The following is a 16,112-nucleotide window of genomic DNA, read 5'->3' on the forward strand; positions in this document are numbered from 1 at the left end:
CCATTGGTTTCGGAGCATGGCGCCGACATTCTTAACAAGTACCATTTATTTAAATTAAATTAAGACCATCGTGACCTAACAGATTATCCCAACGCGTCATGATAATCATAAAGCAATACATAGTATTATTTAAATATGAAAAATAATACATAGAAAGAAACCAGAAAAAATCGTAAAATAATAAAATTGTATTGAAACGAATCGGACCAGCTCGTCATAGCTGACATTAAACATATCAACGTGCTAGTGTGGACGTTCTGGCCCTAACGGGCATTAAAAAAGGACGCGACCGTGATTATCAAAGACGCTTCGGAACGAAAAAAACTGGAATTCTTCGAGAAACATTTTATTGTCATCCTTCAGTAGTATGGAATGCTAAGCCTCATACAACTTTCTGCGAGAATTCAGAGAATAGTATCTCAACGTTCCTAAAAGAAAGGCGCTGGGATACAAGAACGGATAGTGACCAAATATCCTCTTATAAAGATATCTCAAGAACCTTTACTAGACTTTTTCGGTTAAGAGGGAATATTTGCTTATTCGAAGATTCTAAGTTATAGATCCCAATTCAAGAATGCTACGAACTAAAGTGTTATAGAGGACAAAGAAAGAATTTAAATCCCTCATTTAATGCATTTATACAATTTTAAATCATTTGCATGCAGAAGAAAACTTGAATTTGCAACTGCCGAATTTACGTTATTAATGAATAATGTGAAGAGCAGAGGGTCCAGGCTAGACCCTCGAGGAACCCTCGGAAGGGGTGAAATACGCTTTCGATAATCAGCTGCCATAGGCTACAAACTATCTACAATCGCTCAAACAACTCGAGAATAGTCGAGTTAAATCATTCGAGTAACTATCCGACAATTTTTTTAATAATAATCCATGACAAACCTTAAACAATAATCGACTACTAGTAAAAACGTTGATTGTCATTCATATAATAAAAATAATGTTTAGTGGGAAATTATATTGATAGATAATTAGATTACTGTAAAGACGTTAATTATATTCATGCTTCCTGATTCTATGATTGTTTATTAAATTCGATTAAATTCCACAGCGGTTGAAGATCATCTCATTATCATATAAAGTAACAATAGATGCAATTACAATCGAATTGACGGCTGAACTGTGATAATTTCATCACGTACGAGATAAAAAATAAATTGAATAAATATTAGGATTATTTGATTTTATCGGAAACATAATAGGTGTCATATTTCTACAAGTGAAAATTTAATTTCACTAAAAAATACACATTCAATGTAACATATATAATACAAAGCATACATATCTAATTATAAAAATACGTTTCGTGCAGTTTTACTATTTTATTTTGAATTAATTGAATTCATTCTTGGATTATATATAAAGGCATTTTAGGTAGGTAAAAATATCGCGAATAGAATAATAGTACGAGATTTATAAAGAGATGGAAACACTTTGATAGCTCGTAATATTACCGTGCTACAATTCTGTGAATTATATTATTAATACCGAAATATATTATGACATAATATAAATCAATTTTTCTTGTCAATAATTTTGACATCGGGATCACCCTTAATCGTCGCGTTAGTCAATAATAACTAACGGATATTTTATCTTTGCATTTGCAATGAAACGATGTTAAAGCAGTGTTTAGACGCAATTTTAAAAGTCAACAAAAAATTGTCTTCGAGAGAGTAGGTAGTCCAACTTACAAATTCCATTGTTGCCAAACTTATGCAGTCATCAGCTAACAGCTATGAATTAATCAGATATAAGCAAAGATTTCAGTTGCACCCAAATCATAGAGCGGTCAAAGAATCAAGGGAGAGAAAGTACTTTGGTATTATCTTACTCATACTTTGCTTCTATTTTGGAATACATTTCAGCTTGAAGTCGAATTCAGATAAACGCAGCTAGCCAAGTAGTCACATTGAATCTCTAAGCGTTGAACTTAATCTTCAAGACCATAGCAATTATATGATAACATATATTTATTACACAACGGTTGCAAATTAAAAATAATTATTAAACCTTTGTAATTTGTACTGGTACGTTTTTATTTTGAAACTCCGTGGTAGAACATAGTTTCCAATACCGCAAATATAGTTTCAGTTTTAGTAAGAACCGAACATTGTTTAGCTGTTTCATTCTTGCGCATAAGTTTTTTTGTAAAAAAATACGTAAACACTCGACACTGGGCTGGAACGGAGTGTTTAATTTTGCCATAACCTTTTCTTTGCACTTTATGGGTTTATTAAATTCAATTAAAACAATTCTATATAATTTATTATTTTATTTAAATTTTAATTACAATACAGCCTAACTTTATCTATTTGTACTAATATATTACATATTTATCTCGTATAAACTACGCTAAATTGGGTTTAGTTTCATTTTGCGTGAACAGATCAGCATTGTATGGTGGAGGCATCGACTGATCTGCGTCGGAACGTCTAGTACGTCTTTCTTTGAGTGACCATATAATTTGCATCTTGCAAACCAGCACAGATAACAAGGTCACCAGAGACATAATGAAAATAGTGAACATGCTCCAAACAAAGACGTTATACGTAGTTACATTGCCTAAAGAAATGTTTAATATTAATAAATTATTTATATAAATATTAGTAAAAACGGTTATTGTTAATTAACAGGGCAAGACGCGGCGCGACGCTCAAAAACCAATGGTTTTAGACCCCGCGCAATGTTAGGTTAGTTTGTTTTTTTAAGCGGAATGCCCTGCTAATTAATAAGTACCCTGTAAACTTACTCCAGTAAGTATACACTTCGAATGTTTCAACGTATTCTTCGTTTTCAATATGTGCTTTAGCAATGCACTTCCAAATTCCAACATTTTCAGAAGCAAACTCTGTGAATTTCAATACGCATTTTCCTGACTCCAAATCAGTTCCTTCGTTTGTGTATCCTTTAGTCGAAGCCGTTGGGTTAATACCTTAAATATCAAATTATTTTAAGGCTCAGAATTTAAGCTCTGGTTTGCTAAAAATAAAATAAATACCTAAACCATCTGGTCTCACATATCTGCAATATTCCACCCGATTTTTATTAATAGTGCTGCAACTCACATCAAGATTATCATACCAACTGTACATGTGTTTACTTGCTTTGATGGTAGAACCTGATATCAAACAAACAATAAAATTATTAACTGATATTTTTCAATCTAAATAGTAATTCAAAATCTTACCATGAATGTCGACTGTAATTGTAGCTGAAGTATCGACCAAATTATTGAGTCCAATGTTACATCTCCATATTCCATCGTCAGATTTACCGGCAGATTTGACTCTCATGCGACATTGTCCGAATGGGAGACCTTTTCCGATGTACTCATAGTCACTGTTGTTCGTGTTTGAGAAAAGAGAGTAAATCGTCTTATTTGGTGAATAAAACCAGCAGTAATTAATGGCTGATGGATGGTCGCAAATCAAATCGAAAGATTTGCCAACAGCAACTTTTACGAGTGATTTTTGTTCATCGTTGTTATCTGAAACTAAAAGAGTGAATTTTATTTGAAATACGTGGTGTATATGTTACAGTGAATTTATATTTTTTCTAGTAAAAATATAATTTCACTAACTAGGGCAGTGAAATTATATTTTTCGTTTAGGTTAGGCTTGGGTTTGAGCAACACATTTCGCAATGTTGAATTGGGTTTCAACGACACACAGCATATAATTTTACTAGCGCCCTTGCCTATGCAGTGGTATAAAATATGCAGCTGTTGTACAACATTTAACATTCCGAATATCTTATTACATTCCGAATATCTCTCGTATAGTTTTTGTTAGGGGGTAGCAAGTAATAATATTAAATATTGCTAGTTCTTAGTGTGTTCAAATAATAATATATACTGACTGGTGATATTTTTTGATGTTACGTAGCTTCCCAATTGTGTTCCATCATCTTCTGATACAACCACACATTTCCAAACGTCTAGATCGATCGATTTGGGATTGAATATTTCAAGTCCACATTCCACGATATCGGAGTCGTTTCTAAAAATATAAAATGTTTAATTGAAATCAAGAGAATAGTTATCAAAACAAATTTTTTGTTACAATAAAAGAAAAACACGTTAAAAACAATATTGGTCGGATTTCGGTTGGCAACTTTAATGTTGCTTTGACAATATTATGAGCAGATCCAATTAATTTATTTTTTATCTCATAATAACATTTTTTTTGTACGAAAAACGACGGCGGTATACCGTATGTATAAAAATCACATGCCGCACGAAGAGCGGTGAAAAACTATTTAATTTATTTATGCCGGCTCCGACACGATTTTATTGCTTTTGACGTGAATTTTTATTTCTGATTAAATATACTATCGGTGGAAATGTATGTCGATATAATTTCACTCAAATGACATATTTAAAAAAATATTTTTTGGATAGATTCGAGACTGTTTTTTTTCAGATTTTTCTTGAAGGATAACATGAGTATTTCTGGTTTAAAATTCGGGACGTCATAGCCGTTATTACCGGTATTGACATTTTTTTGTTATTATTAATTGGTAGTAAAAAATGACCGAGAAATATTTTCCATTGATACAAAGTTGAACTGAATGCTTTATTGCTAAATTTATGCTGTAATATTAATTATTGCTGAATATTGATACATGGTTGCAAATTTTGCTGTCGGAATATTTTATTTGAAGATATAGTATGAAGAAGTAGTAATGTCGTCATTATATTTTTTTAGAAATATTGTATAACAAATAAGCAGAGCAAATTTCGACATTTTTGCCGAAATTTTTGACCAATTATCCGTTTGGCTGGTTATGCATATTTCGTTTCAAATAATAAGAAGCTTTTTGACAATGTTTCTTACATTCAGGTACTTCTAAAAATACTTTATACGCTGATCCTTTATTGTGTTGTTTACGACTACTGTGTACAAAAACCTTTCTGTCCCATTTAATTGTCGAAAATAATAGTTTTAAAAATACGGGCGCAAAATCTTTTTTCCTTTGGAACAATAAGTCTATTATGGTCTTTGATCGACCGCTTCTGGATGACTCCTAAATTTTTATATCAAGGCTCAGATTATTCCAATGAAATATATTCCTATATTACTCATTATTTTTGTCAGTTACGATTTTCAGATTGAAGTCTGTAGAAAATTGTAAATATGTCATATTTTTTTCTAAAAATATTTATAGTGATTTATTTATATAACTTTATACTAATTATTGCACATTTAATATTTATTTTAGTTTACTTATGTTTAAAGTAACATAAATTAAATTTTAGCTATAAGTATATGTTATAGAATTCGTAAATATTGCATAATATTTTTTACATTGCTACCCTACGACGATAACACTAATTACTGCTTATACTTTGAAGCAATATAGGAATCGTCGTTTTTGTAGTTCTAAGTCATGGAAATATCATTTTTAGCAGATAATTATTTTCCGGTACTACCGGTGTTTCATTTTGTGATATCGAAGGTCGATTTTTATCCCAATACCGGTATTGCAATTCCTTTTTGCACACATATCAATTAAAATAAGTTATCCAGAAAAAGCTGTTTTAAAAATATCTTAATAGCGAAAGATCTATATTACTTTACGAATATACATAAAAATATTTTTTAGTTTGATACTATGATTTTGATTCCCGATTTTTCCCTGGATCCATAGATTAAAAAGTCGTAATAATTTATAAAACACTTCATAGTTACCTATTTTGTTGTAAAATATATTTATAGTTCTCATAGCCAATTCCTTCGTTCACCATAAATACTTCACCATCTGATCTGGTCATATGGCAGCTTTTCATTTTCTTGATCAAAAATTTACAAGATACAGTCAAAAGATTTTCGCTGAGCTCGTACTGCGGTACGATTTTCTTCTCGTGCAATTCTCCTATAAACAACACATTTGATGTAAAAAATGTAAGAAAAATGATGGTAATATTCCTAGAAATTTATGAAAAATATGTATAATTAATAATTAGTAGGTAAACGTATTAAAGGAAGCTATAAGGTTTTTGAACTGTTGAAACTACGATAAATTGTCCTGTTACTTAGCAATTTTGTTTTGTGATAGACTATTAAAGAATTTTATTTTAGCAATTATTTTAAGTATATGTATTAAAAATGTGCTCAATATATTTACCTATATCTTCTACCACAATATTGTATTTATAGGTCACGGTTTCCATAGATTCTGGTAATCCAATTTCAACATTCCAATCTCCAGCATAGACTGAAGTAACCTTTTCAATTTTAAGTATACACTGTCCTTCGTTCTCTACGAATATGTCCTCATACTCGTTTTTAGCCATACAATATAGGGAATTATTTGGGCCAAAGACTAGTTCTGCTGAGGCATCTTTATAAATACGGATTTGAATAATATCTACCGGTTTAGCTACAAATAAATAAAATATAAAATTAAGTGAGTAAATCTGATATAAGTTATTATTATATTTATTACCTTTGACAGTCACGTTCACTTCCGAGTACAGTAATATTTCGCCAGTACCATTAATTTTCCACATTCCACTCATTCCTAATTCTGCTTTAATTGTAGAAACACAACTTTCATCATTGCTGATAAAAGTAAAGTTGTCAGGATAATTTATAATACATTTTATAAAATTTGGCACAGGTTCTGAAAGAGAAATGTGGATGTTTTGGCCTTCATAGACTTCTATTGACTTTGCTGGGTAAGGAGTAACTTTTTCTGAAAAATATAATATGTGGTTTTAAATAAGCTGAACATGTTGTATTTAATTTTGTTTAGAACTCAATACAAGCTAAAAAATATTATAAATCTACCTTCAATCACAACATTCAGTGGTTGAAAAACTCGTAAATAATTTCCCATGAATTCTTGCTGGTCCACCTCCAATTCCCATATTCCAATATCTTCGACTTCCACGTATTTTAAATCGAATTTGCAATTGTATTTATCAACGGTCAATCGAGGGTCTGTCACGTTCGATTTTGGATAAATTGAGTAAACTGTGCCATTGAAAGTCTTCAAATTGCACGTTGATATAGTGTTAAATATATTTCCTTCGAAGCTGTATTTAATTTGGCCATTTCGAGTGGTCACTAACCGTACTTGATCCCTGCTTTGATCATCATCTATAACATAAATTATTTCAATTAAATATATTATTAACACATATTTATATAAACCATAGCAAAAAATATCATACCTCTGATGGCAATTTTAAAGTCCTGATTGTACTTTTGAGTTTCATTTGTACTGTTTTTAAAGGTTGACTGTAAACTCCAACTTCCGATGGTTTTTTGAGAGACTTTTATTATTTTAACTTGGCATACTTTCGGATCTTCAGATAGATTTACACCTTCGATATTATCTATCGTCTTGTTCAACAATAGATTGTGACTGTCATAATTATTTGTATAAACTACACACCTTTCCAAAACATCGCTTGTGTAGTTAATTTGATGTAGTACACTATCGCCATTCTTTACAATGTATTGCACTCTCGGAAGATCACAATTTACTAAAATAAAAATAAAATATTGTTATTAATAATATTGATTTGCAATAGATTGAAAAAAGTATCTACCTTTAATTGTTAAAAACAATAAAATCGAAAACACAAAAGGCTTAAAGCCCATTTTGTTACTTATTCACTGCTACAGATATATTAAAGCAATGTTGAACGTCGATAGCCAAAAGACAAGTGATGAAAATTTATCCTTTTTTTTGTTAATAAATCAGAATATATTCAGATAAGATAAAGCGGTGACGTTACTGATTTTTTAGAATTACAATTACGAATTTAATTTGTGTTGTTAGCCCATAAATAATAAATAATTTTCATTTAAGAACCGTGCAAAATAATAATCAAATATTGCACATTATATATTGGGTTAATATCTTGAAAATCTATATGTAAATCTTTCAAACCGTTTGAGTGCATTTTAAGTAAATTCGAAGGAGTATTTATAAACTAAATAATACATAGTAAGATGATAAAAATATATTCAATTAAGTTTTCAGATGGAAGTGTATTCCGAATGGAAGTGCCGTGAGTACGCTATGTTCTTATTTGTATAGAGGAGATGCTTTCGCTCTAGCATACCCTTGACCTAACGAATTGGGGCAAAAACAGATCGTGCTGCTTTGCCACTTTTCTTATAAGAATAGCCTGTTTTGTAACGGTCATAATTTAAACAGCTAGAGATTCATACATTTATACATTTATATTGCTCACTTTCTAATTATATAGACATTTACTATCATTCGTTTTGCTTAGGCTAAAGTTTAACCAATAAATAGACATTTTGCAACTGTCAAAATGAGTTTCATAAACATTTTAGAGCCGCATATAATTTCACTAGCGTCTATCAGTTAAAATATACTTTTGCTAAATATATATTTACCATTGAAAATGTATTGTATGATTTCACTTAAACGATAATGATAATATAACTTCACTTGTAATACACATTAAATTTAAGATATACATACTTACTTGAAAAGTGCATATGTAAATGGTCCTAATCTGTTCAAATCTCCGATCATCACGTGCGCTTGTATAACATCGGCGTGACTTTTTCTGTAGATCGCAAATACTTTTATTACCCTTTAAAATAGAACAATTTTTTATCGTATGCTCAACATGTATAATATTATATATACTAAAAAATACTCACTTTAAAAAACACAAAGACGCTCTTATTTTTTTTGTCTCTTTGCTTTTTTTATCAAATGAAAAATAACTACTTTTAAAAGTAGCTTTGATTTAATTTATTTTCCTTTTAAAACGATATATTATTAATAAAAAACACAATCTGTTTGTGTATATTGTGTATATTTGACTAAACGGATATTTAGTTTGTATACTAATTAAAGTTGTAATTTTAAATGTATGTATGGCACCTAACTACAAAGTTTTAAATTTAGTTTTGCAATTAACATACATTTATTAATGTGTAATCATATTTATAATTTTAATGTATTTAATCTCTAGAAGTGAATTTCAGTGACTTCTGAGCTGTATCTGGTCTGAAATGTGAAGCGGCTGCGCTCATGGACTTCTACGGGTAGCATCAGTGGACACTTGTGCTTTGGCTAAATACTATTTATTCCTCACGATGAAAGTGAGTTACGAACGCCGTGTTCGCTTTTAAATAGTCATTCAGAATTAAGGTAAATTATTTTCGATTCTTATTGCGACGATTCAGGGGCGGAAACAGAATATTTGTTATTGTTCAGGAACCTGCTGGCGCATCCAATCGTTTTATAATAGACCGTTCAGTTGATTTTATATTATCACCGACCTTTGTAATATCTAGCATATTTGGTTGAACTCTTGGGCTTCCAGTGAATGCTTGGCTATGTCGAAATGTAAAACTGCTGCTTTTAATATCCGTTATTAAAATACAATTTAATTTTAGATATTGGTTATACATGTAATACGAGTTTTTAATATAATAATAATTATCGTTCTAGAAATAAGTTTTATATTATTATCTATTATGATGTGTTCGTTCCTAAAAACTATTTTATTTTTAAAAGAACAAAGACTAAAATTTTAATCCTAAAAAGTGTTTGTGCAGCTGTTTTCTTTTGCATGTTGTTTTTAAAAATTACGTTTAATAAAAACCCTAATTAAAGTACAAAATAGATGCATTTTCTCTCTCTAAAATATATCAAGGCATTCTATGTAGAAATTAATTTAAACTATTGATACAGAAATATTGATATTTCAATTCAGTTATTATTAAAAAAGACATTAAAATATAATATTAAATATTTAATCATATCAAAGTCTGGTTTTTTAATACTTATTTTCCTGTTAAAAATATTCATGTGAATGATATTATATTATATTAAAAAATTAATTCTACGTAGAATATTATAGTAATTACATAATTTAAATATTATAACATTTATTTTAAGAGAGAATTTTCAAGGCTGAAAATAAAAATAAATTTAGAGGTATGTGTCAATATATTTATTGCTAATGCTATATATTTTTTAAAGTATTTTCGATTATAAATTAAATATGCGTATTATGAATTATGTTGAGCAATTATCATATAGAAACGATACGTATGGGTAATAGCGATTATCAAATAATTGATCTAAGACAGATAAGCTGGTCACGTAAAAAGATATCGAAAAATGAGAATATCCTAAATTTAAATACAATATAGAGCAAAAACAGTGTTCATACAAAAGTTATTATTTTTTAATAATAATATATTATATATTGCTGGTCAAAGTTTATCTTCGAAAAATCAAAAATACGATTTAATTATTCATACAGTCTAAAATAAAATGGTATGCTCAAAAACAATCACCATAATAAATTACTTAAAATAAAACATTATTTGTATTGATTTAAATGAAATAAAGTATTAAATACAATTGGAAAAGTATACAGCTGCACATTATTTACACGAATATATGAGTAATTTCTGCAATTTCGGCGTTAACAACGTGTTTTTTCCATTCTTTTGTTTGTTAATTAATCTGACAAAACAATTCGCAATGCAAAATGATCACCTGTATTATTGGAGTTGGTTGGTTTTTAGTGCTTTTAGAAATCTTTTTTTTAATTTGTTAATTTAAATATTTAACGAATAGCTAAAAAGTAGTTAAAAAACGGGTAAATATATGTTTGAAAATCTCTAATCTTAATTCAATAAAAAATACAGTACAATATGAAATTTGACTGTTTCAATATTGTACTGTTTGGTTTACCACAAGGATGAAAATTAGGACCATTATTATTGTTATTATTCATATATTATTGTTATAATAAGTAAGATAAAAAATGTTATATACATCTGTTTGCAAACACATTAATTTATTGTGTTAAGAATTGTAGTATTTAAACACTTTGTAAACATTCTATGATTGCCTTCTAATTATTTGATAACGACAAGGTATTTTTTCAAAGGTCGATATTAATAACAATCAAACTCGAACAAAGTAAAACACATAATATAATCTCACAGATATACTGTAATATATGAAAGATATAAGGCAATGGATTTATATACTACGTAGTATAATAACTACTTGTTTTTATTGATCTAGCAATAAAGTACGACTATTTTATTATAACTATACAATAATTCTAAAATATTGTATTTCTGTTTGCACGTATCTGTAGGAAGATAATTCTTTTCAGAATATTCTGCTGCATATTTCTTAAGAAATAATTTAATGTGTGTGAGTAACATACATATAAAATTATTTAATTTATAAATAGTTGTAACAATAAAATTCGATAAAGCCTATAGTGGTTCAAACAATAGCAATTTAGATATCTGCAAGTTTGACTTAACAAAACAATAATGAAATCTGCATTTTAAAACCCCTAAAAATTGCACAATAGCCAGACTTTTGGAAGCCATTAATTGTCATAAATTAACATAATATAAAAAACATTTTAATCCTTATAAAAAAAACTAACGACCTTACATCAATAAACAGACGATCGCCTAAAATTACTACATATTAAAATATAATTTTACTAGTTGCCGCTATAGTTTCTGGGGTTTACAAAGATATTTCATTCCTCAAAACTGTATTAATTTATTTGTATGTTTGCAAGATTTTTTTCTGACTAATTTGTCCATTTCTAAAGCGAATCGTTATAGAACGATGAGGGCTATAACTGCATCTTATTTTGAACTTTGTCTGTGTCATCTGCATAGCAAACATTTGTTATATACATGCTGTGAAATTGATAGCCAAACTACATATATATTAAACACTGTAAAATTGAAATACGTCATATATACAAGTATTTATAGCAACCACCCATCGATTCGCGGGACGTCTTAAGGTCACAAAAGGCACAGAGAAACGGCTTTCTTTCACGAAAGCCATTCATGTAAAGTAAATTAAAAATTCCATTTAGTCGATAAAGTGTTCGCGTGCGCGTATAAATAAGAACACAATTCTGTACATGTTCGATAATAATGCGAAAATGGTGACGTCATCGCTTCGCATATAACCTTATGATGAATGAAAAGCGCGAAAATAGCGCTTACGCGATTGGCCGGAAAAACATAAGGAGGATAGGAAAAGGCCGTACCTGGCCCCTGCAAACGACAAAGGGCACACCAACATCTGCAGTGAAAAAGGTTCTCAAACTTGGTGATATTTCCACGGACTGCACTGATTGAAGAACGTGAGTTTTTTTCACCAATTTGTACTCAATCATTCTGTGTTGACTTTCGTTCAATGACACGGTTTTATTGCTTTTGACGTGAATTTTTGACTTCTGAGAAGTGATAATTGTTTTTGCACACTGCTGTTGACCAAAATTCGATTTAAATATATTTTAACCAATACTCTCATGTCAGAATTCCATTGTAATACCGGTAAGGATAGATATTATATTTTTTAAAACAATGTAATATCAAATATTACATGAGATATGAGTTGGATATAATTAGTTTTAGGTGAGATTTGGGTTTAAACAGCAAATAGAAGTTTCGCAACTGTTACAGTGAAGCTACCTTTTCAATGGCATGAATATAATTTTACTAAATAGTATCAGTAAAACTGTATTTAATCACTGCGCAATAAGTAAAACTTAAACCTTATTTAAAATTTAAAATAACTAATAAATTTATGTAAATTATATTTATTTCCTGGAGGTAAAATATGCTAGCGATCAAATAGCGCGGCGGTAAGCTGCTAGCGATTAAGTGCTGGCGGTGAATTACCGATGATAAATTTTCCGGAACCCATAAATTATCAGAAGCGGAACAAAAAAATATGTATCCTATTTTAATAAATATATTATATTAGTGATAAAAAGAGATCTTTAATAAAAAATATATCTTAAAATTATATTACTAATTATACACTTTTTTATGATTACAAAAAAAATCATTTAAAAATAGAGAGAATTACAAGGGAGTTTAAAATAAAAGTAAAACTCATTCTTAATAAGGTCAACCAAAATTATAATGAGTTATTATTTTATAACAGCTAAATATGAGCAATTAAATTCAAGTATAAAACATCAAATAAAAAAGTGTTTCATTCCAATCTAAATTTATAATTTTAATAAATGATATTTTTTAAATTTTAATAAATTTTGAATTAGTTTTTATCGCCAATAAAATCTAAATTATTGGTTCTGCTTTTTTATATGCACAACAAAAGGGTTAAACATCTTAACGAATAATGTGAAATTAGTTTAGTATGAAATTTATTTTTGTGTGTAATTCCACACAAAAATTACACAAGAAGAATTATTGTTGTAAATGTATCACGTTTATTTTTTGTGTGATTCTACACACGTGTAAGTTCTTCTTGCGTAATTTTTACTGCAATATAAATTATTAATTGTATTAAATCATATTTTTAATTTTTTTATTTTAAAAAACTTTTATAAAATTAATATTATTGGTTTTGCTTAAAACATATTGAAAGAGTTTAACATTTTAGTGAAGAATGTAAACTCCAGTTTGATATTTATCTTTATGTGTAATTTTTTCATATGTAATTTCGCACAAAAATTTATATTATTACACCTGTTTTTGATATGCTCACCAAAAGAACTAAACATGTGATTGAATAATGTGAAATTACCCTAGTATGAAATTTATATTTGTTTGTAATTTTACACAAAAATCTCAGTGTAAGTTTTTCCTTTTTAACAGTTTTTGTGACAAACGATTTATTTTTTGTACATGTATATTATTATCTATGAACTGAAGTAGCTCATTATTATATTTCAAATCTAATATGTATGACTTAGCTCGATTTTAATTAATCATCACGATATTCATCTGTGAGATTAGGGAAATCTAAGAAAACTCAATCTGTGATCAGAATTATAATTATATAATAATCACTTATTATGATCTCACAGACATGATAGAAATCTATAGAAGTCTATATGAGATTCAAACAGTCAATCGTCTATCGTGCCGGTTAATTATCTAATGATTAACATAAATAAATAAAATTATTTCTGATTAACATTAAAAAATACCCTTATGTAAATATTTTTAAGAAAACATTTCTGAACTTTTAGTTAGATTTCTTAAGGCATGTCATTAGATTATATTGTAATACATATAATCGCGATACTTAAAAAATAATCGTTAAATTTTTCCGTGAGCGACCACATATTTCATATATATAAATATTATTTCTTAAGTAAAAATTCTGTGTTTGAAAATAGATATTAAATATTACATTGTCTATAATAGAGCACAATATTACATTTATATAAATAAGCGTTTTTTATATACGTTTTACAAGGTACATTTATTTGTAAAGCATTGATATAAAAATATAATTATATAGATAATGATTCAAAGCTTTTACAGTAACTAAAACTATTGAAGTATTTCATATGTTTACCTCACACATACTGCGATTTTAAGAGTTTCTTCCACATTCATAAGGGATTATAGAGTTATGTAATGCGCTGCACACGTAATTGTTTTCCTACGCTTTTCCTCCCCCTGTCTCGAAAATGCCGGAAAAGTTTGAGGGATGTCCTGCATCGGCATAAGTCGGTTTAGGGTATTGATTATTTACGGGGAAGGTTTTCAAACAAGGGCTGGGGTAGAATAATGGCTCAGTTTAGATTAACGCACCGTTGATAACACTCGTGGCCGGGAAAACTTTACCAAAGGCAGAACCGTACGTTGCCATGGAAAAATAGTTTTTCTTTTATTAGTGAAGTTTTATAGAAGCTTGTCTATCATAAATATATAAGATAACTAAGAGGCAAGTTTTTCAGTGTATTGTTCAGATTGTTATAAAATTATAAACATACTTAATATAATTAAATGGTAAATTTTTTCACTAGAATTGTAATTTAAAACATTATATTTAGCTACAAAATCAACAGGTGGCGCACTTAAAAGTATCTTTAAGATATCAAATATTATGTTTTAAATAAAAAAATAATAATATATGCAATTTTTTTATGTAAAATTAGTATTATATTTTTTTAGTTTAAAAGTATCTAATATCTTAAAATACAAATAATCTATTATGTACTTAAAACTACAACTATTAAATAAATTTAAATTACAACAACAAAATAATTTAACTGGCAATAATCATATTATGAATTTATGTTCAAAAACATCTTTTACTGCTATTAATAAAAGTTTTTTTAATATCGCCTCTGCACATAAGTGCAGTACTCTGCAAAGATAAAAATCTTATATGTATATATTTCACTTTTTATTTAATAATTATATAATATATAAAGAAATGAAAATGTTAAGAAAATGCTCAAATTATTGTTGTATTTTATAAAAACGTCTATATTATAAATTTTAGTATCAATATAAATTTAAATTATTTTAATAATTTTATATATTTAATAAAAAAAATAGTAGCTTTTCCCAACATATTGGCGATTTTAATTTTATTTACTGTTGCACGGAATATTTCAGTGGAATTGTACCTAAACCATTCTTTCAAATTGGGTAGACATGAGTCTGCCTTTACTTCTTCAGCTTATTTTACCCTGAATGATAGGTTGGTTTAGTTTTTTTTCTTTTAAAATACAGCCAAGACATCAAACTTTATTATCTTGATGTTCAAAGAGCCAAATATTTACATTACAACGAATAACTTTTTTTTTAATATTTACATAAGGGTATTTTTTAATGTTAATCAGAAATAATTTTGACTTATTCACCTTTATATCAGTGTTTGAAGATTACTGGCATTATCTACAAGTATTAATATATCATCTGCAAATCTAATTTTATTTATTATTTAACCATTCACCCGTATTATCCAGATCATTCTCATCTAGAGCTTCTTGAAATATTGAATTACATTCATTGTACAAGTACATGATGATAAGATGACATCTTCACTGAATTTATTCTCAACTTTAATATTGGCTGATGTTCAATTTCTTCATTAAAATTTGTAGTAGTTTCGGATGTTAAACTTTCTCAAAATTTGTTTCATAACATTGAAAGGACATAAATATATCGATATTTAGCTGTACAATCAACAGGTGGGGCACTTAAAAGTATCTTTAATAGTTTCACAATAATATGTTATTGTCTATCAATACACCAAAAAGTTTATAAAAATGATAAATTTACTTTTAGGACAGTTTTCGTAGATATATTACA

The 16,112-nt window shown here is 28.4% G+C and overlaps 1 protein-coding gene across 2 annotated transcripts; it reads right to left on the bottom strand.

Moving 5' to 3' along the window:
* Positions 1–2,284: 2,284 nt before the first annotated feature.
* On the bottom strand, positions 2,285–8,208 carry LOC148236309 (uncharacterized). 2 transcript variants are annotated; one of them, XM_088183385.1, is made up of 11 exons: positions 7,577–8,208; positions 7,196–7,510; positions 6,810–7,121; positions 6,466–6,714; positions 6,145–6,399; positions 5,709–5,892; positions 3,877–4,016; positions 3,206–3,505; positions 3,017–3,136; positions 2,768–2,950; positions 2,285–2,580 (listed from the first exon to the last, which is right to left on the bottom strand). In XM_088183385.1, exons 1-11 carry the CDS (start codon positions 7,626–7,628, stop codon positions 2,366–2,368), a joined length of 2,325 nt encoding a protein of 774 aa, XP_088039511.1. In that variant the 5' UTR covers positions 7,629–8,208; the 3' UTR covers positions 2,285–2,365. The 2 variants fall into 2 exon arrangements, with proteins under 2 accessions (XP_088039511.1, XP_088039510.1); XM_088183384.1 differs by having other exon boundaries at positions 2,286–2,580; positions 3,206–3,511; positions 7,577–8,205.
* Between the last annotated feature and the right edge of the window lie 7,904 nt (positions 8,209–16,112).

The sequence above is a fragment of the Plectrocnemia conspersa genome, unplaced genomic scaffold (genome assembly GCF_051122295.1).
Source record: "Plectrocnemia conspersa isolate PC_06_02 unplaced genomic scaffold, ASM5112229v1 ptg000003l, whole genome shotgun sequence".
Lineage (NCBI taxonomy): Eukaryota > Metazoa > Arthropoda > Insecta > Trichoptera > Polycentropodidae > Plectrocnemia > Plectrocnemia conspersa.

Excerpts from the sequence above, each read along its gene's own strand:
- LOC148236309 (XM_088183384.1), bottom strand. The coding sequence starts at position 7,628 with ATGGGCTTTAAGCCTTTTGTGTTTTCGATTTTATTGTTTTTAACAATT. Across the intron at positions 4,017-5,708 it reads TATATTTTACAACAAAATAG|AAACGACTCCGATATCGTGG; the intron begins GTAACTATGAAG and ends TTATATTTTTAG. Across the intron at positions 3,512-3,876 it reads AACATCAAAAAATATCACCA|TTTCAGATAACAACGATGAA; the intron begins GTCAGTATATAT and ends TCACTCTTTTAG.